The sequence below is a fragment of the Loxodonta africana genome, chromosome 1 (assembly GCF_030014295.1).
Source record: "Loxodonta africana isolate mLoxAfr1 chromosome 1, mLoxAfr1.hap2, whole genome shotgun sequence".
Lineage (NCBI taxonomy): Eukaryota > Metazoa > Chordata > Mammalia > Proboscidea > Elephantidae > Loxodonta > Loxodonta africana.
In genome coordinates this window covers 14,076,090-14,096,663 of record NC_087342.1, presented here as the reverse complement: position 1 = coordinate 14,096,663, position 20,574 = coordinate 14,076,090, and the positions used below count along the sequence as shown (strand labels likewise).

Below are 20,574 nucleotides of genomic sequence, written 5' to 3'. Positions count from 1 at the left end.
GCAAAGGACCTCTTTAAAGTGTTAAAGAGCAAAGATGTCACCTTGAAGTCTAAGGTGGGCCTGACCCAAGCCATGGTATTTTCAGTCGCATCATATGCATGTGAAAGTTGGACAATGGATAAGGAAGACCGAAGAATTGACGGCTTTGAGTTGTGGTGTTGGTGAAGAATATTGAATATACCACAGACTGCCAAAAGAATGAACAAATCTGTCTTGGAAAAAGTACAACCAGAATGCTCCTTAGAAGCAAGGATGGCGAGACTACATCTTACATACTTTGGACGTGTTGTCAGGAGGGATCAGTCTCTGGAGAAGGACATCATGCTTGGCAGAGTACAGGGTCAGCGGAAAAGAGGAAGACCCTCAATGAGGTGGATTGACACAGTGGCTGCAACAATGGGCTCAAGCATAACAACGATTATAAGGATGGGTCAGGACCGGGCAGTGTTTCATTCTGTTGTGCATAGGGTCGCTGTGAGTCGGAACCGACTTGACGGCACCTAACAACAACAACAACAGCTTGACTCTAAAATTCATGCTCTTAACCACTCTGCTATTGCACTTCGCTAGTTGTTTTGTTTGGGTTGAAGGGATGTCTGTGAAGTGTAGTAGGGGGAAATAAGATCAGAAAGGGAGGGCGAAGCAAATTAACAGTCCAAAATACTAAGCTAAGATTTTTAGGCAAATTAGACAATGGGAAAACACTGAAAAACAAGAGACTGATTTGATTACAGCTATGCTGAAAAAATATCATTCTATTAATGGGTTGTTGTGACAGAGCAGAATTGCCCCGTAGGGTTTTCTAGGCTGTCATCTTTACAGGAGCAGATCGCCAGGTCTTTTGTGGAGTCGCTGGGTAGGTCCTAACTGCCTACTTCTTGATTTGCAGCTGAACGCTTAACAGTTGCACTACCAAGGAGTGGAGAAATAATATTTTCTGAGTGCCTTCTCACTAGGCACACATTGTCCCATTTATTCTTCAGTACAACTGCATGCGGTAAGAATGGCTAACTTCTCTGTGCCTACATTTTCTCATCTGTAGACTGAGATTAAATAATTTGCTACAAATCAGACAGTAAGTGCCATTTACACAATTAGCACTTGGGGCCATCTGACTGCAAAGCTCACGCTCTGTCTATAATTCTGCATTAGGCAGCTCATGAGGGAGTTACTGAAAACCGCCATTAGGACAGTGACAGAGAAAATGGAAAGGAAGAAAGAGGTGAGAGATGCTATGGAGCTTAAAACTATTAGATTTACAAGAGCAGTGACACAAATAGACATATGCACACCCATGTTCATTGCAGCATTATTCACAGTAGCAAAAAGATGGAAAAAACCTAAGTGCCCATCAACAGATGAATGGATAAACAAACTGTGGTTGTTGTTCTTATTGTTAGGTGCTATCGTCAGTTAGTCAGTTCCAACTCATAGCAACCCTAGGCACAACAGAACCAAACAGTGCCCAGTCCTGCACCATCCTTGCAATCGTTGTTATGCTTGAGCTCATTGTTGCAGCCACTGTGCCAATCTACCTCGTTAAGGGTCTTCTTATTTTCCGCTGACCCTGTACTCTGCCAAGCATGATGTCCTTCTCCAGGGACTGATCCCCTCCTGACAACATGTCCAAAGTATGTAAGATGCAGTCTCGCCATCCTTGCTTCTAAGGAGCATTCCGGTTGTACTTCTTCCAAGACAGATTTGTTCGTTCTTTTGGCAGTCTGTGGTATATTCAATATTCTTCACCAACACCACAATTCAAAGCCGTCAGTTCTTCTTCGGTCTTCCTTATCCATTGTCCAACTTTCACATGCATATGATGCGACTGAAAATACCATGGCTTGGGTCAGGCCCACCTTAGACTTCAAGGTGACATCTTTGCTCTTTAACACTTTAAAGAGGTCCTTTGCAGCAGATTTACCCAATGCAACGCATCTTTTGATTTCTTGACTGCTGCTTCCATGGCTGTTGATTGTGGATCCAAGTAAAATGAAATCCTTAACAACTTCAGTCTTTTCTCTGTTTATCACGATGTTGCCCATTGGTCCAGTTGTGAGGATTTTTGTTTTCTTTATGTTGAGGTGCAATCCATACTGAAGGCTGTGGTCTTTGGTCTTCATTAGTAAGTGCTTCAAGTCCTCTTCACTTTCAGCAAGCAAGGTTGTGTCATCTGCATAACGCAGGTTGCTAATGAGTCTTCCTCCAATCCTGATGCCCTGATCTTCTTCATATAATCCAGTTTCTCAGATTATTTGCTCAGTATACAAACTGAATAGGTTTGCTGAAAGGATACAACCCAGATGCAGACCTTTTCTGACTTTAAACCAATCAGTATCCCCTTGTTCTGTCCGAACAACTGCCTCTTGATCTATGGAAAGGTTCCTCGTTAGCACAGGTAAGTGTTCTGGAATTCCCATTCTTCGCAATGTTATCCATAATTTGTTATGATCCACACAGTCGAATGCCTTTGCATAGTCAATAAAACACAGGTAAACATTCTTCTGGTATTCTCTGCTTTCAGCCAGGATCCATCTGACATCAGCAATGATATCCCTGGTTCCACGTCCTCTTCTGAAACTGGCCTGAATCTCTGGCAGTTCCCTGTTGATATACGGCTACAGCCATTTTTGAATGATCTTCAGCAAAATTTTGCTTGTGTGTGATATTAATGATATTGTTCTATAATTTCCACATTCAGTTGGATCACATTTCTTGGGAATAGGCATAAATATGGATCTCTTCCAGTCAGTTGGCCAAGAAGCTGTCTTCCATATTTCTTGGCATAGACGAGTGAGCACCTCCAGCGCTGCAACTGTTTCTTGAAACATCTCAATTGATATTCCATCAATTCCTGGTGCCTTGTTTTTCGCCAATGCCTTCAGAGCAGCTTGGGCTTTCTCCTTCAGTATCATCGGTTCCCGATCATATGCCACCTCTCGAAATGGTTGAACGTCGACTGATTCTTTATGGTATAATGACTCTGTGTATTCCTTCCATCTTCTTTTGATGCTTCCTGCCTCGTTTAATATTTTTCCCACGGAATCCTTCACTATTGCAACTCGAGGCTTGAATTTTTTCTTCAGTTCTTTCAGCTTGAGAAACACCAAGTGTGTTCTTCCCTTTTGGTTTTCCATCTCCAGCTCTTTGCACATGTCATTATAATACTTTGTCTTCTCGAGCCGCCCTTTGAAATCTTCTTTTCAGTTCTTTTACTTCATCAATTCTTCCTTTTGCTTTAGCTCCTCGACGCTCAAGAGCAAGTTTCAGAGTCTCCTCTGACATCCATCTTGGTCTTCTCTTTCTTTCCTTCCTGTCTTTTCAATGACCTCTTGCTTTCTTCATGGATGATGTCCTTGATGTCATTCCACAACTCGTCTGGTCTTCGGTCACTAGTGTTAATGCGTCAAATCTGTTCTTCAGATGGTCTCTAAATTCAGGTGGGATATACTCAAGGCCATATTTTGGGGTCTGGTGGACTTGCTCTGATGTTCTTCAGTTTCAGCTTGAACTTGCATATAAGCAATTCCACAGTCGGCCCCTGGCCTTGTTCTGACTGATGACATTGAGCTTTTCCATCATCTCTTCCCACAGATGTAGTCACTTTGATTTCTGTGTGATCCATCTGGTGGGGTCCATGTGTATAGTCGCCATTTATGTTGGTGAAAGAAGGTATTTGCAATGAAGAAGTCATAGGTCTTGCAAAATTCTATCATTTGATCTCCAGCATTGTTTCTATCACCAAGGCCATATTTTCCAACTACTAATCCTTCTTCTTTGTTTCTAGCTTTCACATTCCAATCACCAGTAGTTATCAGTGCATCTTGATTGCATGTTCGATCAATTTTAGACTGCAGCAGCTGATAAAAATCCTCTATTGTTTTATCTTTGTCCCTAGAGGCTGGTGCATAAATTTGAATAGTAGTCATACGAACTGGTCTTCCTTGTAGGCGTATAGATATTATCCTATCACTGACAGTGTTGTACTTCAGGATACATCTTGAAATGTTCTTTTTGATGATGAATGCAACACCATTCCTCTTCAAGTTGTCATTCCCAGCATAGTAGACTACATCATTATCGGATTCAAAATGGCCAAAACCAGTCCATTTCAGCTCACTAATGCCGAGGATATCGATGTTTATGCATTCCATTTCATTTTTGATGATTTCCAATTTTCCTAGATTCATACTTCATACGTTCCAGGTTCTAATTATTAATGGACGTTTACAGCTGTTTCTTCTCATATTGAGTCATGCCACATCAGCAAATGAAGGTCCCGAAAGCTTTACTCCATCCACGTCATTAAGGTCGACTCTACTTTGAGGAGGCAGCTCTTCCCCAGTCATCTTTTGAGTGCCTTCCAGCCTGGGGTTCATCTTTCAGCACTATACCAGACAATGTTCCACTGCTATTCATAAGGTTTTCATGTGACTAATTCTTCTCAAAAGTAGACTGCCCAGTCCTTCTTCCTAGTCTGTCTTAGTCTGAAAGCTCGGCTGAAACCTGTCCTCCATGGCTGACCCTGCTGGTATCTGAATACCGGTGGCATAGCTTCCAGCAACACAGCAACATGCAAGCCCCCACAGTACAACCAGCTGACAGACACATGGGGGTCCATAAAAGATTACAGGTAACAAAATCCTGTGGAACAATTCTACTCTGTAACCCATGGGGTCGCCATGAGTTGGAATGAACTCAACAGCAACAAGTCTTTGGTGCCTAGGTGGTACAGTTTGTGCTCAACAGCTAACCTAAAGGTTGGTAGTTCGAATCCACCCAGCCACACTGCAGAAGATAGGCCTGGTGATCTGCTTCCATAAAGATTTCATCCAAGAAAACCCTATGGGGTAGTTCTACTCTGCAAACCATAGGGCTCTCATGAGTTGGAATCAACTTGATGGCAACTAAGAACACCAACATCACAGTGAAGTTTGGTTTAATACCAACTTAATTTCAATCGTACACAAAAGCTTTGCACCCATATAGCTCTGTTCTCTCCTACCTCCTTTGTGCCATTATTGTCATACAAATTACATCTTATACATTATAAGCTAATCAAGACAGCTTTATAATTGCTGCTTTTTGCAGTTGTCTTCTAAACCAAGATAGGAAAAATGAGTTACAAACAAAAAATACAGTTATGCTTTTATATTTATTTTTTTATATAGTTAGGTTTTCCAGTGCTGTTTATTTCTTTACGTGGATTCAGCTTACTGTCTAGAACCCTTTTTTTCATCCTGAAGAACTCCCTTTATTATTTCTTACACAGTAGATGTTCTGGTGACAAAGTGTCTTAGCTTTTGTTTATCTGGAACGTCTTCATTTTGCCTTCGCTTTTAAAGGATAGTTTTTCCACAAATAGAATTCTTGGTTAATACTCTTTTTCTTTCAGTGCTTTGACTAATGTCATCCTACTGCATTTGACCTCCAGGTTTCTGATGAGAAATCAGCTGTTAATCTTATGGGGGATTCCTTGTATATGACGAGTTTCTTCTCTCTCGCTGACTTCAAGATTTTCTTCTTGTCTTTGTCTTCTGAAAGTTTTATTACGTTGTGCCCAGATGTGGATTTCTTTAAGTTCCTGTTACTTGGAGTTTGTTGAGCTTCAGGTGTATATATCGTTTTTCATCAAATTTGGGAAGGTTCTGGCTATTATTTCTTCAGGTATTCTTTCTGCCCTCTCTCTTTTTCCTTTCCTTCTAAGATTCTCATTATGAGTATATATTATGTTTGACGGTTATCCCATAGGTCTCTGAGGTTCCGTTCATTTTTCTTCATTCTTTTTTCTTCCTGCTATTCAGACTGGATAACCTCAATTAATTTATCTTCAAGTTCACTAATTCTGCCTTCTGCCAGCCCAAATTTGCTACTGAGCCCCTCTAATGAATTTCTCAATTATTGTACTTTTCAACTACAGAACATTTATTTGATTCTGTTTCATAATTTATATCTTTTTATTGATATTCTCTATTTGGTGAGAAATCATTTTCATTTCTGTCTTTAGTCCTTTAGACATGATTTTTTTAGTTCTTTGAACATATTTTAAAAACTTGATTTCAAGTCTTTTTCTAGTAAGTCCAATGCTTGTGCTTCCTCAGGGACAGTTTCTATGGATTCCACCCCCCACCCCCGCTTTTTTTTCTATGGGCCATACTTTCCTGTTTCTTTGCATGTCTCCTAATTCTTTGTTGAAAACTAAACATTTTGTATAATAAAATGTGGTAAGACTGGAAGAGTCCCTCCCCCCCCCCAAGGTTTTTTTTTTTTTTTCCTTGCTCTAATGGACCTTTCATTTTGTGGATAGAGACAAAGAATAATCCAAACATTATTAAACATAAATTTACACATTATGATGAGTGATAAAAAGAAAAAGATGCTGGTTTTTAGAGACAGTAATGGTGATCATGATTTTAACATGATGTAAGGAAGGCCTCTAAAATAAAATAATAGATAAGCTGAAACTCGAAAGATGAGAATGAATGCTTAAGGCAAAGTCAGGGAGAAGTTAATTCCCGGTACAGCAAAGACTCTGAGAGGGGGAAGTACTTGGAGACTTGGGAGAGGAACTGAAAGGAGGTCAGAGGTGCAGGCTTAGCTCTGATTTAAATATTTACTTAGCCAGATTTCCTCCCTAAATGCTCCCTCAGAAGGTTAAGTGGGTCACCTACAGGAGGCAGCATAATTGCTGAGTCTCTGAGGGTCTGATATCATTTGTTTTTTTTTTAATTTTTATTGTGCTTTGCTTGCAAATGAAGTCAGTCTCTCATACAAAAATTTATATACACTTTGCTATATACTCCTAGTTGGTCACCCCCTAATGAAACAGCACACTCTTTCTCTCCACTCTTTATTTTCGTGTCCATTCAGCCAGCCTCTGATCCCCTCTGCCCTCTCATCACCCCTCCAGACAGGAGCTGCCCACATAGTCTCATGAGTCTACTTGATCCAAGAAGGTCACTCCTCACCAGTATCATTTTCTATACCACAGTCCAGTCCAATCTCCCCTAGGGTTTTTTGTTGCTGATGTTTGTTGTTGTTTGCTTAGTGACTTTCCAGAACTAATTCTTAAGTCTGTATTCTTTGCATGTATGGTCACTTAAGTCTTTCCTTGATTAGCTTGATGAGTGGACAGAAATTTCCTTAAATGCCTTGCACCAATAAATCTCCCAGTCTTTGCTTCTGGCTCTGTATTTGGGCACCCCTACATTGAGAAAAAAAAAAAAAACTTTTTTTTTTCCAATGTTCTACCAGGCAGTATACAATATTTCCTTAACTTTCACTTCCTCTTTGCATAGTGCCTCAAGGTCGGCTAAATGTGAGAGCTTAGGGCTTTTGCAGGTATTCTTCAGCACACACACAGCCCTACTTACGGGTGTGGCCTTGGAGATTCCCAGGAATATGCTGGGGCTTTTCAAAACCCTCATGGACATCTCAATCCCCACTCATCTGTAAGTTTTTTTTTGTGTGTCAAGTCTTCTTGTTCCAATTGTTATGGCCACTTCAGGCAGCCAAAATGTGAAACAATTGCTGCTGATTGTTTTTGGCAAACACTTTGGGGCTTTAGTCCCCTCCAGTGGGACAAAACACATTATGTCCCCTCCAGTGGCTGCTAGGATGCTGGTTTTTATGGCCACCATGACTGTGAGGCTATTGGTCTTCAAGGTTAGTTCAGAGCCAGGGAGAGGGGAATGGAAATAGTGTAAATTAGAACACCATCAAGCTGGTTGTTCTTACCAAGATTCAGCTGTTAATCTTGAATAAACACTGGATTATTTTAGCCGTCACTTAATTTCTGTAGTTCTGAAAAAGTTGATTTTGACAATTTTGGGTACCGTTCTCATTGTTTTTATAGAGGAGTGGATTTTCAGAAGTCTTTATTCTGTCATTCCTGCTGATGTCCAGAATACTCTTTTGAGAGCATGTTGGCCTGTTTATTCAGATGTATAATATAAACAAAGCTTTCCTAATACATGACAGAATTGATACGAAGGTTAGATGTACAAGTGATGTGGAATTATCTGATACTTGTTGGCAGTTTTATTCCCCACAAGCACCTGAGTTACTTCCTTAAATATCACCTTCTTAAAATATCTAGTAGGAACAACAATGGAAAGGAATGCTCTGGCATTCATTGTAAGCAAAAGGAAAAACTGGTAGGTGATGTGAAATAAACAATGTTGTTGTTGTTAGGTGCCGTCAAGTCGATTCCAACTCACAGGGACACTACATACAACAGAACAAAATCCTGCCTGGTCCTGCGCCATCCTCGCAATCATTGCTGTGTTTGAGCCCACAAAGCCACTGTGTCAATCCATCTCATTGAGGGTCTTCCTCTTTTTCACTGACCCTCTACCTTATCAAGCATGATGTCCTTCTCCAAGGATTGGTCTCCCTGATAACATGTCCAAAGTAAGCTAGATGAAGTCTCACCATCTTCGCTTCCAAGAAGCACGCTGGCTATACTTCCAAGACAGACTTGTTTGTTCTGACAGTCTGTGGTATATTCAATATTTTTCACCAACATCACAAATTAAAAGCATCAATTCTTCTTCAGTCTTCCTTATTCAGTATCCAGCTTTCACATGCATGTGAGGAAATTGAAAATATAATGGCTTGAGTTAGGCGCACCTTAGTCCTCAAACTGACATCTTTGCTTTTCAACACTTTAAAGAGGTCTTTTATAGCAGATTTGCCCAACACAACACGTCGCTTGATTTCCTGACTGCTACTTCCATGGGCGTTGATTGTGGATCCAAGTAAAATGAAATCTTTGACAACTTCGAAATTTTCTCTGTTCATCATGTTGCTTACTGGTTCAGTTGTGAGGATTTTTCTTATATGTTGAGATGTAACCCATACTCAAGTCTATAGTCTTTGATCTTCATACTTCAAGTCCCCTTCACTTTCAGCAAGCAAGGTTGTGTCATCTGCATTATCCTAGGTTGTTAATGAGTCTTCCACCAATCCCGATGTCACATTCTTCTTCATATAGTCCAGCTTCTCAGATTATCTGCTCAGCATGCAGACTGCATAAGCGTGGTGAAAGGATACAACCCTGACACACACCGTTCCTGATTTTGAACCACGCAGTATCCCTTTGTTCTGTTCAACTGGCTGCCTCCTGGACTATGTACAGGTTCCACATGAGCACAATTAAGTGTTCTGGAATTCCCATTCTTTGCAATGTTATCCATAATTTGTTATGATCCACACAGTTAAATGTCTTTGCCTAGTCAATAAAACACAGGTAAGCATCTTTCTGGTATTCTCTGCTTTTAGCCAAGATCCATCTGACGTCAGCAATGATACCCCTCATTTCATGTCCTCTCCTAAATCTGGCTTGAATTTCTAGCAGTTCCCAGTCAACATGCTGCTGTAACTGTTTTTGAATTATCCTCAGCAAAATTTTACTCACACGTGATCTAATTTCCACATTGTGTTGGATCACCTTTCTTTGGAATGGTCAAGAATACTACTCTCTTCCAGTTGGTTGGCCAGGTAGCTGTCTTCCAAATTTCTTGGCAAAGACAAGTGAGCAACTTGAGTACTGCATCTGTTTGCTGAAACATCTCAACTGACATTCTGTAGATTCCTGAAGCCTTGTTTTTTGAGAGTACCTCATTGCAGCTTGGACTTCTTCCTTCAATACCATTGGTTCTTGATCACATTCTACCTCCGGAAATGACTGCACATTGGCCAATTCTTTTTGGTACAGTGGCTCTGTGTGTTCCTTCCATCTTCTTTTGATGCTTCCTGCAATGTTCCATTTTTTTACCCATAGAATCCTTCAATATTGCAACTTGAGACTGAATTTTTTCTTCAGTTCTTTCAGTTTGAGAAATGCCAAATATGTTCTTCCCTTTTGGTTTTCTAACTCCAGTTCTTTGCACATTTTATTATAATATTTTACTTTATCTTCTCAAACTGCCCTTTGAAATCTTCTGTTCAGCTCTTTTACTTCATCATTTCTTCCACTCGCTTTAGCTACTCTATGTTTAACGGCAACCTTCAGAGTCTCTGCTGATGTTCATTTTGGTCTTTTCTTTCTTTCCTGTCTCTTTAATGACCTTTTGCTTTCTTCATATATGATGTCCTTGATGTCATTCTATGGCTTGTCTGATCTTTGGTCATTAGTGTTGAATGCATCAAATCTATTCTTGGGATGGTCTCTAAATTCAGGTGGAATATACTCAAGGTCGTACTTTGGTTCTCGTGGAATTGTTTTAATTTTCTTCAGCTTCAACTTAAACTTGCATATGAGCATCTGATGGTCTGTTTTGCAATCAGCCCCTGGCCTTGTTCGAACTGATAATATTGAGTTTTTCCACTGTCTCTTTCCATAGATGTAGTTGATTTGATTCCTGTGTTTTCCATCTGGTGAGGCTTACAGGATAGTCTTTGTCTTGGTCATGTAGTGCTGCTATTACAGAAATATCACAAGTGGATGGTGTTAACAAAGAGAAAATTATTCTCTCAAGTCTATTAGGCTACCAGTCCAAATTCAGGGCGTCAGCTCCAGGAGAAGGCTTTCTCTCTCTGTTGGCCCTGGAGGAAGATTCGTGTCATCAATCTTCCTGATTGAGGAGCTTCTCAGCACAGGGACTCTGGGTCCAAAGGATGCGCTCTGCTCCTGGTGCTGCTTTCTTCATGGTATGAGGTCCCCATGTCTCTCTGCTCACTTCTCTCTTTTAAATCTCGAAAGAGACTGGCTCAGACACTATCTAATCTTGCAGATCTCATCAATATAACTGCCATTAATCCATCTCATTACATCAGAGTGATAGGATTTACAACACATAGAGAAATCACATCAGATGACAAAATGACAGAAAATCATACAATACTGGAAATCGACCTAGCCAAGTTGACAGATACTTGGGGGACACACAATTCAACCATGACAGTTGCCGTTTATGCTGCTGCAAAAGATATTTGAAATGAGTAAGTCGTTGGTCTCACAAAATTCTATCATGCGATCTCTGGCATCGTTTCTATCACCAAGGCTGTATTTTCCAACTACAAATCTTTCTTTGTTTCCCACTTTTGCATACCAATCACCAATAATTATCACTGTATCTTGACTGCATGCTTGATCAATTTCAGGCTGCAAAAGTTGGTAAAAATCTTCAATTTTGGCATTAGTGGTCGGTGTGTAAATTTGAGTAACAGTCGTCTTAACCGGTCTTCCCTGTAGGCGTATGAATATTATCCTATCAGGATAGATTTCAAAAAGTTCCTTCGGACAATGAATGTAACGCCATCCCTCTTCAATTCATCATTCCTGGCGTAGTAAACCATGTGATTGTCTGAGTCAAATTCCAAACAAACAGAATTGCAAAAAAGAAACTGGTTGAGAGCTTAGAGATGACGATATAACAATAAGAGATGACCAAAAATAAAAAAAGATAAAAAACTCAACTGTGATTTTTATTTTCACCTTCTTTTTTTTTTTTAGTTTTTTTTGGCAGAGGAAGTAATCCTCAAAACATGTGATCTTAAAAATAAATATTATGTTTCAGGGGACATCTAGGTCAATCGGCATAACAAAGTTTATTAAGAAAATGTTCTGCATTCCACTTTGGTGAGTGGTGTCCGGGGTCTTAAGAGCTAGTGAGCAGCCATCTAAGATGCATCAATTGGTCCCAACCCACCTGGAGCAAAGGAGTATGAGGAACACCAAACGCACAAGGAAAATATTAGCCCAAGAGACAAAAGGGGCCACATATACCAGACACTCCATCAGCCTGAGACCAGAAGAACTAGACGGTGTCCAGCTACCAACAAGGGCCACCCTGACAGGGAACGCGACGGAGAATCCCTGACGGAGCAGGAGAATAGTGGGGTGCAGAACCAAACTCTAGTAAAAAGACCAGATTTAATGGCCTAAGACTGAGGAATCCCAGAAGATGTGGTCCCCGGTCTCTGTCAACCCTGAACTAAAACATTCCTGAAGCCAACTCTTCAAAGATTAGACTGGACTATAAGACAGAAAATGATATTCGTGAAGAGGGTGCTTCTTAGGTCAAGCAGATACATGAGACAAAATGGGCAGCTCCTGTCCGGAGGCAAGATGAGAAGGCAGAAAGGGACAGGAGCTGGTTGAATGGACACGGGAAATTTGGGGTGGAAGGGAGGAAATGTGCGGTCATATTCTAGGGATAGCAACCAGGGTCACATGTAACAACATATATGAGGAATTAATTTGAACTGTAAACTTCCACGTAAAGCATGATAAAGAAAAGAGAATATTAAAAAAAAAGAATGTATTAACGTATTAAGTATAATATAGTACATCAACGTATAAGGACTTATTTTAAGCAAATTAATGTTTTGAGCCTCCGTCTCCTAACCACATCCTAAGGTACTGTAAAAAATTTCACAAATATAGCTGCAGTACCACCAGCAGCAATCTTTGGGAAAATCTTGTAGAAATGAAGTACTAGATGACTATACCAAAAGGAAGAAAATGTCATGATTTTCAAAAGCAGAGGCAGAAAGATAGAATTATGGAAACTACTGACTGGTAAACTTGATACTCTATCTCCAGTAGTACCCTAGATAAGAATTATGTCGCACACAGTTTAGTCTGTGAGCATCTAGAAAAGAAAGCAGGGGTCACTAGGACTTTCATTGAGACTTATGAGATTTGAGTCATGGTGAACTGGTCTCATTCTCTATTTTAACAGGACTAAGAATTACACTGTAAACAAACTCTGTCTTACTTTCAGTAAAATATTTCATGTAATTTTTAGAATTTTATTTATATATTTTAGAGCATTTGCCATTTAGTTCAGTAATTTTCTAAAATGTCAGGCTGTTGGTTTGATACCATGTATTCTTTAGTTACATGTTAACTTATCCTTTACTCAAAGGGCTTACTGGATAGGCTAGGAATAAGACTTGAGCTTCAAAGGTCAAGAATGTAGTATAGCGAGAAATCTGTCAAATAAAAGACCCTAACGACATTTAAGAACCTGTCAATTATATCTCCTAGAGTATGGGCATTTTTTACAATATTAAAAAGGGGCTGCCATGACCAGAAGGCAGTTTCAGGAACGGTTAGTTGGGGGCAATAGTGAGTATGCTTACATAACTCAACCAGAAAGGTAGCTTAATACTGTTGTGCTTATTTCAGTCTTTCTCTTCAAACCATTCTGGTTACAGTTACATTGGAAAGATTAATGGGATCTGGTAATGCTTCCAAAGTTTTGCATGGCATCTTTGGAAATATCTGGTGATGATGAAAAAATGTGAGTAGAAGAATACGAGTAGAAGGATTCACAGCTAGCCAACTAAGTGTACTCAGGAGAGCTACATACTTTTTTTTTTTTAATCCCTAGCTTAGTGAATTGAACTTGCCAGATGGTAGAAAAATGATTTGCTGAACGGAAATGTCAAATTGGAAGAAGTTCTCTGGTTGAGTGCCTTATCAGTCTGTCCTTAATCTAGTTCCAATCAATATTTTAATCAGTTTATAAAGTAAAAAAAAAAAAAGCAAAAAGCAAAATAAAATGATTATCAAACTTGTAAAAGACCAAAACTAATGTAAACAACCACAAGCTTATTTAGTATTTCATCAGGCTGAAAGATAAGCCAAAATCAACAGAATGAACTTCAAAAGAGACAGATTAAATCCCACACTTAGGCTTAAAACATCAAAAAGTTAGGAAGCCCTGGCTTGAGGTTATTCTCAAACCAAACGTGAAGGAATATGTTCAGTCCTGAGTGCCACGTTCGAAGAACACAAACTAAAGCACGTCCAGAGGAACCTTCCAGGACGGTGAGGGCTTCAAAATACCACAGGCTAAGTGAACTGCAGATATTTTATATGAAGTAGATGAGGCTAAAGAGAAGGAAAGGACTGACTTCAGAGTCGCTGACTTCACAGTCCTGAAGTGCTATTAGGGAAGGAGGGAAAGGTTAAAGAACTTAGACAAACCGGTAGGTACTACGCGGAAGCAGGCTTTAGCTTACTATATAAGGAACATGTAACAATGATATATGGAACCTATAAGATAAAGAGGTTTTCGTTTATAAGCAGTTTCCAACCTATCACAACTTTTGAGGGTGAAATTCCTTCTCTGGAAGGGAGGTTTAAACAGTCATTAAGGTCCCTACGTTTTCTGTGACGGTCAAGAACCTTGGCCTTGAATGTAGCCCTTCTGACAAAATGGAAGGCACTTTACATGTCTGTAAACGCATATTATAAAGAAACTATTACTCATTTCTAGACTTTTTTTTACCTTAAAGAAACCTTAAATATTTTCCTAGCAAGAGATCCTCTGAGATTTCTGTGTGAAAGTATTTTCCTGATTAGTCACCTATCTGGAAGCTTCCTTTATAAACCACTGCAAGAAAGGATTTCTTTGAACTTCACTTCTTCATTCTCCCATGTACTTGCTTTAAAATATCTCAATAAAGTAATTCACGTTCAAGCACTGCTCAGTTCTTATAAAACAATGATTTTTTAAAAATAACTGAGATCCAGAACTCACCAGAAGAAATCTTGCCAGCACCTTTATAGTCAACAGAAAATGCAGATGTGACTCCGTTGGCTGACCCCAGTTCACACATGGGAATTTGATAAGGGGGTCTCAGCTTGATTTCCGTCTGCATGTCAGACAGATTTATCTTTGTTGAAAGAGACCTGGGATTGTTATATCGCTGCTTGGTCCTCTGAATGAAGTTATCTATTAAAATAAAAAAATAAATGTCCCTGCAGTCATGTGGTAATTAAATCATTTGAGAGTGTGATGTTTACAAACAGTAAATTCTGCAGATAAACAGTTTAATTTGCTATTCAGAGTGGTTCAATTTGTCAGGGAATATTCTAAAATTATTTGTGTTTAATGGCTAATAAATCATGAAGTCATCAGTTTTATACTCTAGAAGTCAATAACTGTAAATAAACTAAGAGTTTAGCACTACATGAGTATGAGAATATTTTTTATTATATCCACTTCAAGGAATTACAGAAACAAAACAGCTTTAACTTTAAACCAGAGTCTTAATTTTTGTAGGAATTTTTATCTTATGAAATATTAAGTTTTTAATTACACAAGACTATACACTATGTGTTGCATGTCTTTATAAATCTGTTCTTATTTATTGCTTACACCATTAGAATGTACATTTTAAAGAATAATTGTACTGAAACCAATAAGAAATGTTTCTTAAATATCTTCCAAGTAGAAATTTACTTTTACTATTTGCAACTTGGTTTTATTTCTCCCCGTCCCCAATCACGAATCAAGCAAACTACTGACCATAGGCCAAATCCAGCCTGCTGTCTTTTTTGTAAATAAAGTTTTATTGGAACATAACCATGTTCACTCATTTATAGACTATGTGGCCCTTTATAGAAAATGTTTGCCAGCCCCTGTTCTATATTAAGCAGACTATATGTAAGATTATCACATAAACACAAAACTCTGAATAGCACAATCCCCTTCATAGCTGAAACACAATTCTGTCTACCAGGCATCTTAACCAAGTAAGAAGTTGCCAAAATTTATATATCATTTGCCAAATTTTTCTACCAAAAGCAAGGCAGAGGAATTTTCTGAGTTTCTCCCACTGACCCCCCCAGTATCAGATGAAAAATTGCTTGTGACTGAATGGAGATAGGATAATAAAGAAAAGAAAACCGGGCCCTTACCAAATTCAATGAAACTGTATGGTCTGACAGCAGTATTTGTCTTCATCATGTTATAAGTAGTAATGAACTCCTTCTGAAGCTCATCCAGGAAAGAGAAGGCCAGAACATTGGGGTAATTTTCAGTGCACAACATCATGTAGCTCACTCCCAGAGAGCTAATAAAACTACAGTGTAAAAAACATTGTTTTAAATTTTCAAATTAAATCAAGGTAATTCATTGCTTCACAAGACTGGTTCTATACATTATAAAGTGCTGCTAGAGTGCTAATGAAGATATTAATATTTACGATATATTCCTGCAAAATTTCTGAAGGAACCAAAATATACTTTTTAAGTTGTAGTTTAAAAACAGTAGATAAAATGATAGAAAGCAAGGGAAAGAATATACAAATATAGAAGGGTACAGATAAACTAAAGTTTAACCACTTTTCCCCAGTGGAACCTAATCCTGTTTGAGTCAAGAATCCTTTAGAGTCTGATCAAAGTTGGAGACTCTTTCCCCAGAAAAATGCCCAAACAACACAACATTCGCACACAATTTCAGGGTGGTTGTTGATCTCTTGACATCATCCACTGGCATCCTGACATCATCCATTGATCTGAGTTAAATCCTCTACTGTACACAGTAATAAATCAGAAACCATTAAGGAAAGGGGTGGGGAGGGATGGGGATTAGTCCATCATGACAACAAATAAAAGAGGGAGAAGGGAGCTTCTTGCTCACAGCAGAATGCGGAGTACTAACTGGTAAATGTGGAGGTAGTGCAGAATTAGAAAAGGTCAGGATTTGGCAAACCATTACAGTAAAGCCTGGATCAGGCAAGGACAATCAATGGATGCTAAATCTAGGGGGAGCAAGGTATTTGCATGATTTTAAAATGTCTTCCCATGGATTGCTATCAGTTGCAAGAGGAAAATATCAATTGTACAGTAGACAACAGACACCACCTTGACCAGGTGCTCTAACATCACTTGGGAGGGGCAGATGGACATTACGTGCCTCCAGACGTGGTGTGTGAGAAAGACACATCACCTACAGAGCACTCGAGCTCAGAGCGCAGGACCTAAATCTAATCATGAAGAAACATCAGAATGAGGAACATTCAACTTAAAACGGGGGGAGGGGGCCTATATGCTTTTAAAATCTCAGTGTTGTAAAGGAGAAAGCAAAGCTGTGGAAATGCTTCAGATCAAAGGAGGCTAAAGAAGTGTGACAACTATATGCAATACCTGGCTCTAAACTGGATCTTGTACCAGAGAAGGAAAAAAAATGCTACAAAGGACATTTCTGGGACAATTAACAAAAATGGAAACAGGCGGTAGATTAAACATGTTATTAATATTAAATTTACCAAAGCTGTACTGTAGGTTAAATAAGAGACTATTACAAATCTTAGAAAATACACCCTGAAGTGTTAGGCGATAAAGGAGCACGGCATCTGTAAATGACTCTCAAATAGTTCAGAAAAAAATAAACATGATCGACAGAGCAACAGAGATAAAGAGACATGGAGGTGGCAGGGGTAAAAACGATAAAGCAAATGGGTAAAATGTCGAAATAAAAAAAGGTGAATCTGGACACAGGAATTATTTGTACTATTCTTGCAACCTTTCTGTAAGCTTGAAATTATTTCTAAATAAGCTAAAACTTAAAAACAAAAAACTTCCACTTGAAACACTGAAACATTTAAATTAACCATGTTATAATTGAAAAAAAAAAAACTTTCTAGAACATAGTATTAAAAAAAAAAAAAAGCTGTCGTTGAGTCCGTTCTGACTCATGGCAACCTTACGAGTTTCAGAGGAGAAATGCACCCCATAGGGTTTTCAATGGCTATAATCTTATGGAAGTAGAGTGCCAGGCCTTTCTTCCGCAGTGCCACTGGGTGGATTCAAACTGCCAATCTTTCCAATCGTAGTCAAATGCAAATAATTTGTGCTACTCAGGGACCTTCTAGAACACAGTATAACTCGTTGCCATCAAGTCGATTCCGACTCATAGGCAACCCTATAGAACAGAGTAGAGCTGCTGCATAGAGTTTCCAAGGAATGGCTAGTGGATTTGAACAGCTGACCTTTTGATTAGCAGTCAAACTCTTAACCACTGCGCCACCAGGACTCCAGAACACAGTATATACTCCCTAGAATAAGCACAGCATAGGACACAAATTAACTCTTTTCAATGAGTCACTGAAATGTCTTTTTATAGCACTGTCCACAAAGCTGGAATAGATCGGGGCAACAAACCAGGGCTTCAAACCAGTTTGTTTCAGTTCAAACCCCTGCTGAGAACTTGCATTTCTAACAAGTTCCTAGGTGATAACAATGCTACTGGTTAGGAACCAATTCTGAGAACCACTAGGAGAGCAGTGGTTCTCAAAATTTATTACACATAAGAATTGGAGATCTCGTTAAAATGTAGATTCTGATTAAGGATATCTGGGGTGGAAATGCAAACTTTCAGCAGGAACACTCCGGTTCCAACCCGATGCAAGCATGGAGCACACAGGGTATAACTCTGTATTCCTGTGGACCAAAATAAAAAACCCAAGCTTGTTGCCGTGGACTCAATTCCAACTCATAGTAACCCTATAAGACACAGTAGAACTGTCCCATGGGGTTTCCAAGGAGCGGATGGTGGATTTGAACTGCCGACCTTTTAGTTAGCGGCTGAATGCTTAACCACTGTGCAACCAGGGCTCTGCAGAAGACCCTGCTAATAACATTTACAGCGGTCTTACTTGACGAACCCTGGTCCATACTAGAGTCCCCCCCCCCATTTTTTCCTAATAATGCAGAAGAATTTATCATTTTTTAACTTAATTTTTATAATACATTCACGATTCAAATTCCAAAAATAATGAAAGGGTGTACCATATAGTTTCTTATCCCCACCCCTGCCTGCAGATATCCAGTTCTCCCCTCAACCAAAACCAAACCAAACTCATTGCTGTCGAGTTGATTCCAACTCATAGCGATCCTATAGGACACAGTGGAACGGCTCCCTAGGGCTTCCAAGGAGCAGCTGGTGGATTTCACCTGCTGACCTTCCGGTTAGCAATCTCTCTACCACTACACCACCAGGGCTCCTCCCCTCAGCCAACCCATGTTATAATTTCTTATGTATTCTTCTAGAGAGAGTACATGCATATGCAGGTAAATACGCATATGTGTATATATATACACTGGAATCCTTGTTAAGAGACCATCCTGGACAGCCAAATCTGAGTTTCCATCTGCTGATTAGGGGTTGGCATCTATTAACCATCTTAACAACTACTAATGGTGTAGGATACTACTGCTGAAACTGTGCCGACCTTATGCTTCTGCAGTGCCAGGAATTCCCTTCTAAGTTCTACCGAATACACAGTCACTCGGCCCAATGATTTTCAAACGTAAGTTGTGACCCACTCAAAAAACCAAACCCGCTGCTGCTGAGTCGATTCCGATTCCTGGCGACCTTTTGGTTAGCAGCCGAGCTCTCAACGACTGAGCCACCATGGCTCCTGTGACCCCTCAAAACCAAAAGACCAAACCCACAGCTGTTGAGGTGATTCCAAATTAGTTCATAGCATTCATTTAGTGGGTTATAAACGGCATTTTCCAAAAAAAAAAAAAAAAGTGAAATAGGATATAACAGAAAACATTAGAGTGCATATTGTTCCATAAAACTTTTTAGTTTCCTAAATGTATCTCTTATTATGTATGTGTCCTTACGGCCTTATAGTCAAAGAGTTTACTCATAGAATACTGCATTTTTCCTACAAAATTAGTAATTAAATCAAAGGTCCAAGTATGTTTCTCCCAAGTAATTTCCTCTCTTTCAAGAAAATCTTCATTATCAAAATTCTCAGATGTGTCAACAGCATTCGCATACACTCCACGGTAACTTGCGCTGGGGCTGAACACAACTGGAGACTGGCTCCCAGACCCTTGGAAGTGCCAGCTGGCTAGCTAGAAGTGACTTCATTACCCTCCAGTAACATGACAGAAGCTCGTGGACTCTTTTTTGTGTGTGATGGTGGGGTTTTACCGTATTTTATATTAATAATAGAGTGAACCACAGACAGTTTACCCCAAATGGTTTACCTCGCTTGCCCTGAATTTAGAGAACTGTACATGAAGTAAATGAAATCCTATGTTTTTAAGATTGTTGGCATTTTCAGGGAGCCTTTACTCCAAAGTCTTTTACTGTATTTTACTATAACAAACAAAGACACTCTCTGAAAAGGCTGCAAAGTGCCCTACACTATGACTTTTTATGAAGTGAATTTAGCCCTCTAACACTGTTTTCCTTTGAAATGCAAAGCCAGTTTTCCAAAAGTATACTTAGTTCTGTCAATTTGCCTTTGTTACCAAAAGCCTTTTGCTTTTTCAGTTATCAGTGGGACAAACTGAAAGACTCCCATCATTTCACTGAGGACTACACAGATGAACAGTACAGTACGTAGTGACATCTAAAGTCCCTCCAGGAACGCTGGTTTATGCAAGACTTGGGAGCGTCCATCGGGTGCATTTAGCTCACTCTTTTATAAACAATCTGGCAGTTCAGTTGTCCCTCTGCCTTGAGGAGGAGAAGGAAGACCGGTGGTGGCAATAGTAACAGCAGCACGCACAGTTTACTGACCACTTAGTAGGAGCCAGGCCCTCTGCTAAATGCGTTAACATCTGAAGTCATTTCATGCTCACAATAAATGGGTGTTGCTATCTGCATTTTACAGGTGAAGGAACAGAGGCTCAGGAAGGTTTAGTAACTTACCCAAGGCCACACGCCATTAAGAAGCAGAGCGGGGATGAACCTAGTTCTGACTCCAAAGCCCACATTCTTTCCAGAATGCAACACCAACTTCTCAATAATATAGATGAGTCAATTATCTCCTCATTCACCCACATTTTTTTGGTCACTTTTTCCAAGC

The 20,574-nt window shown here is 39.5% G+C and overlaps 1 protein-coding gene across 4 annotated transcripts in view; it reads right to left on the bottom strand.

Moving 5' to 3' along the window:
- SEC22A (SEC22 homolog A, vesicle trafficking protein) overlaps nucleotides 1-20,574 on the bottom strand; it is a 65,990-nt gene that overhangs the window by 26,893 nt on the left and 18,523 nt on the right. For all 4 annotated transcript variants that reach the window (XM_010592910.3, XM_064291334.1, XM_010592909.3 and 1 more), the window contains exons 3-4: nucleotides 15,659-15,822; nucleotides 14,496-14,690 (exon numbers count right to left, since the gene is read on the bottom strand). In XM_010592910.3, the coding sequence (XP_010591212.2) occupies nucleotides 14,496-14,690; nucleotides 15,659-15,822 (359 nt within the window). The remainder of the gene's footprint in view (nucleotides 1-14,495; nucleotides 14,691-15,658; nucleotides 15,823-20,574) is intronic.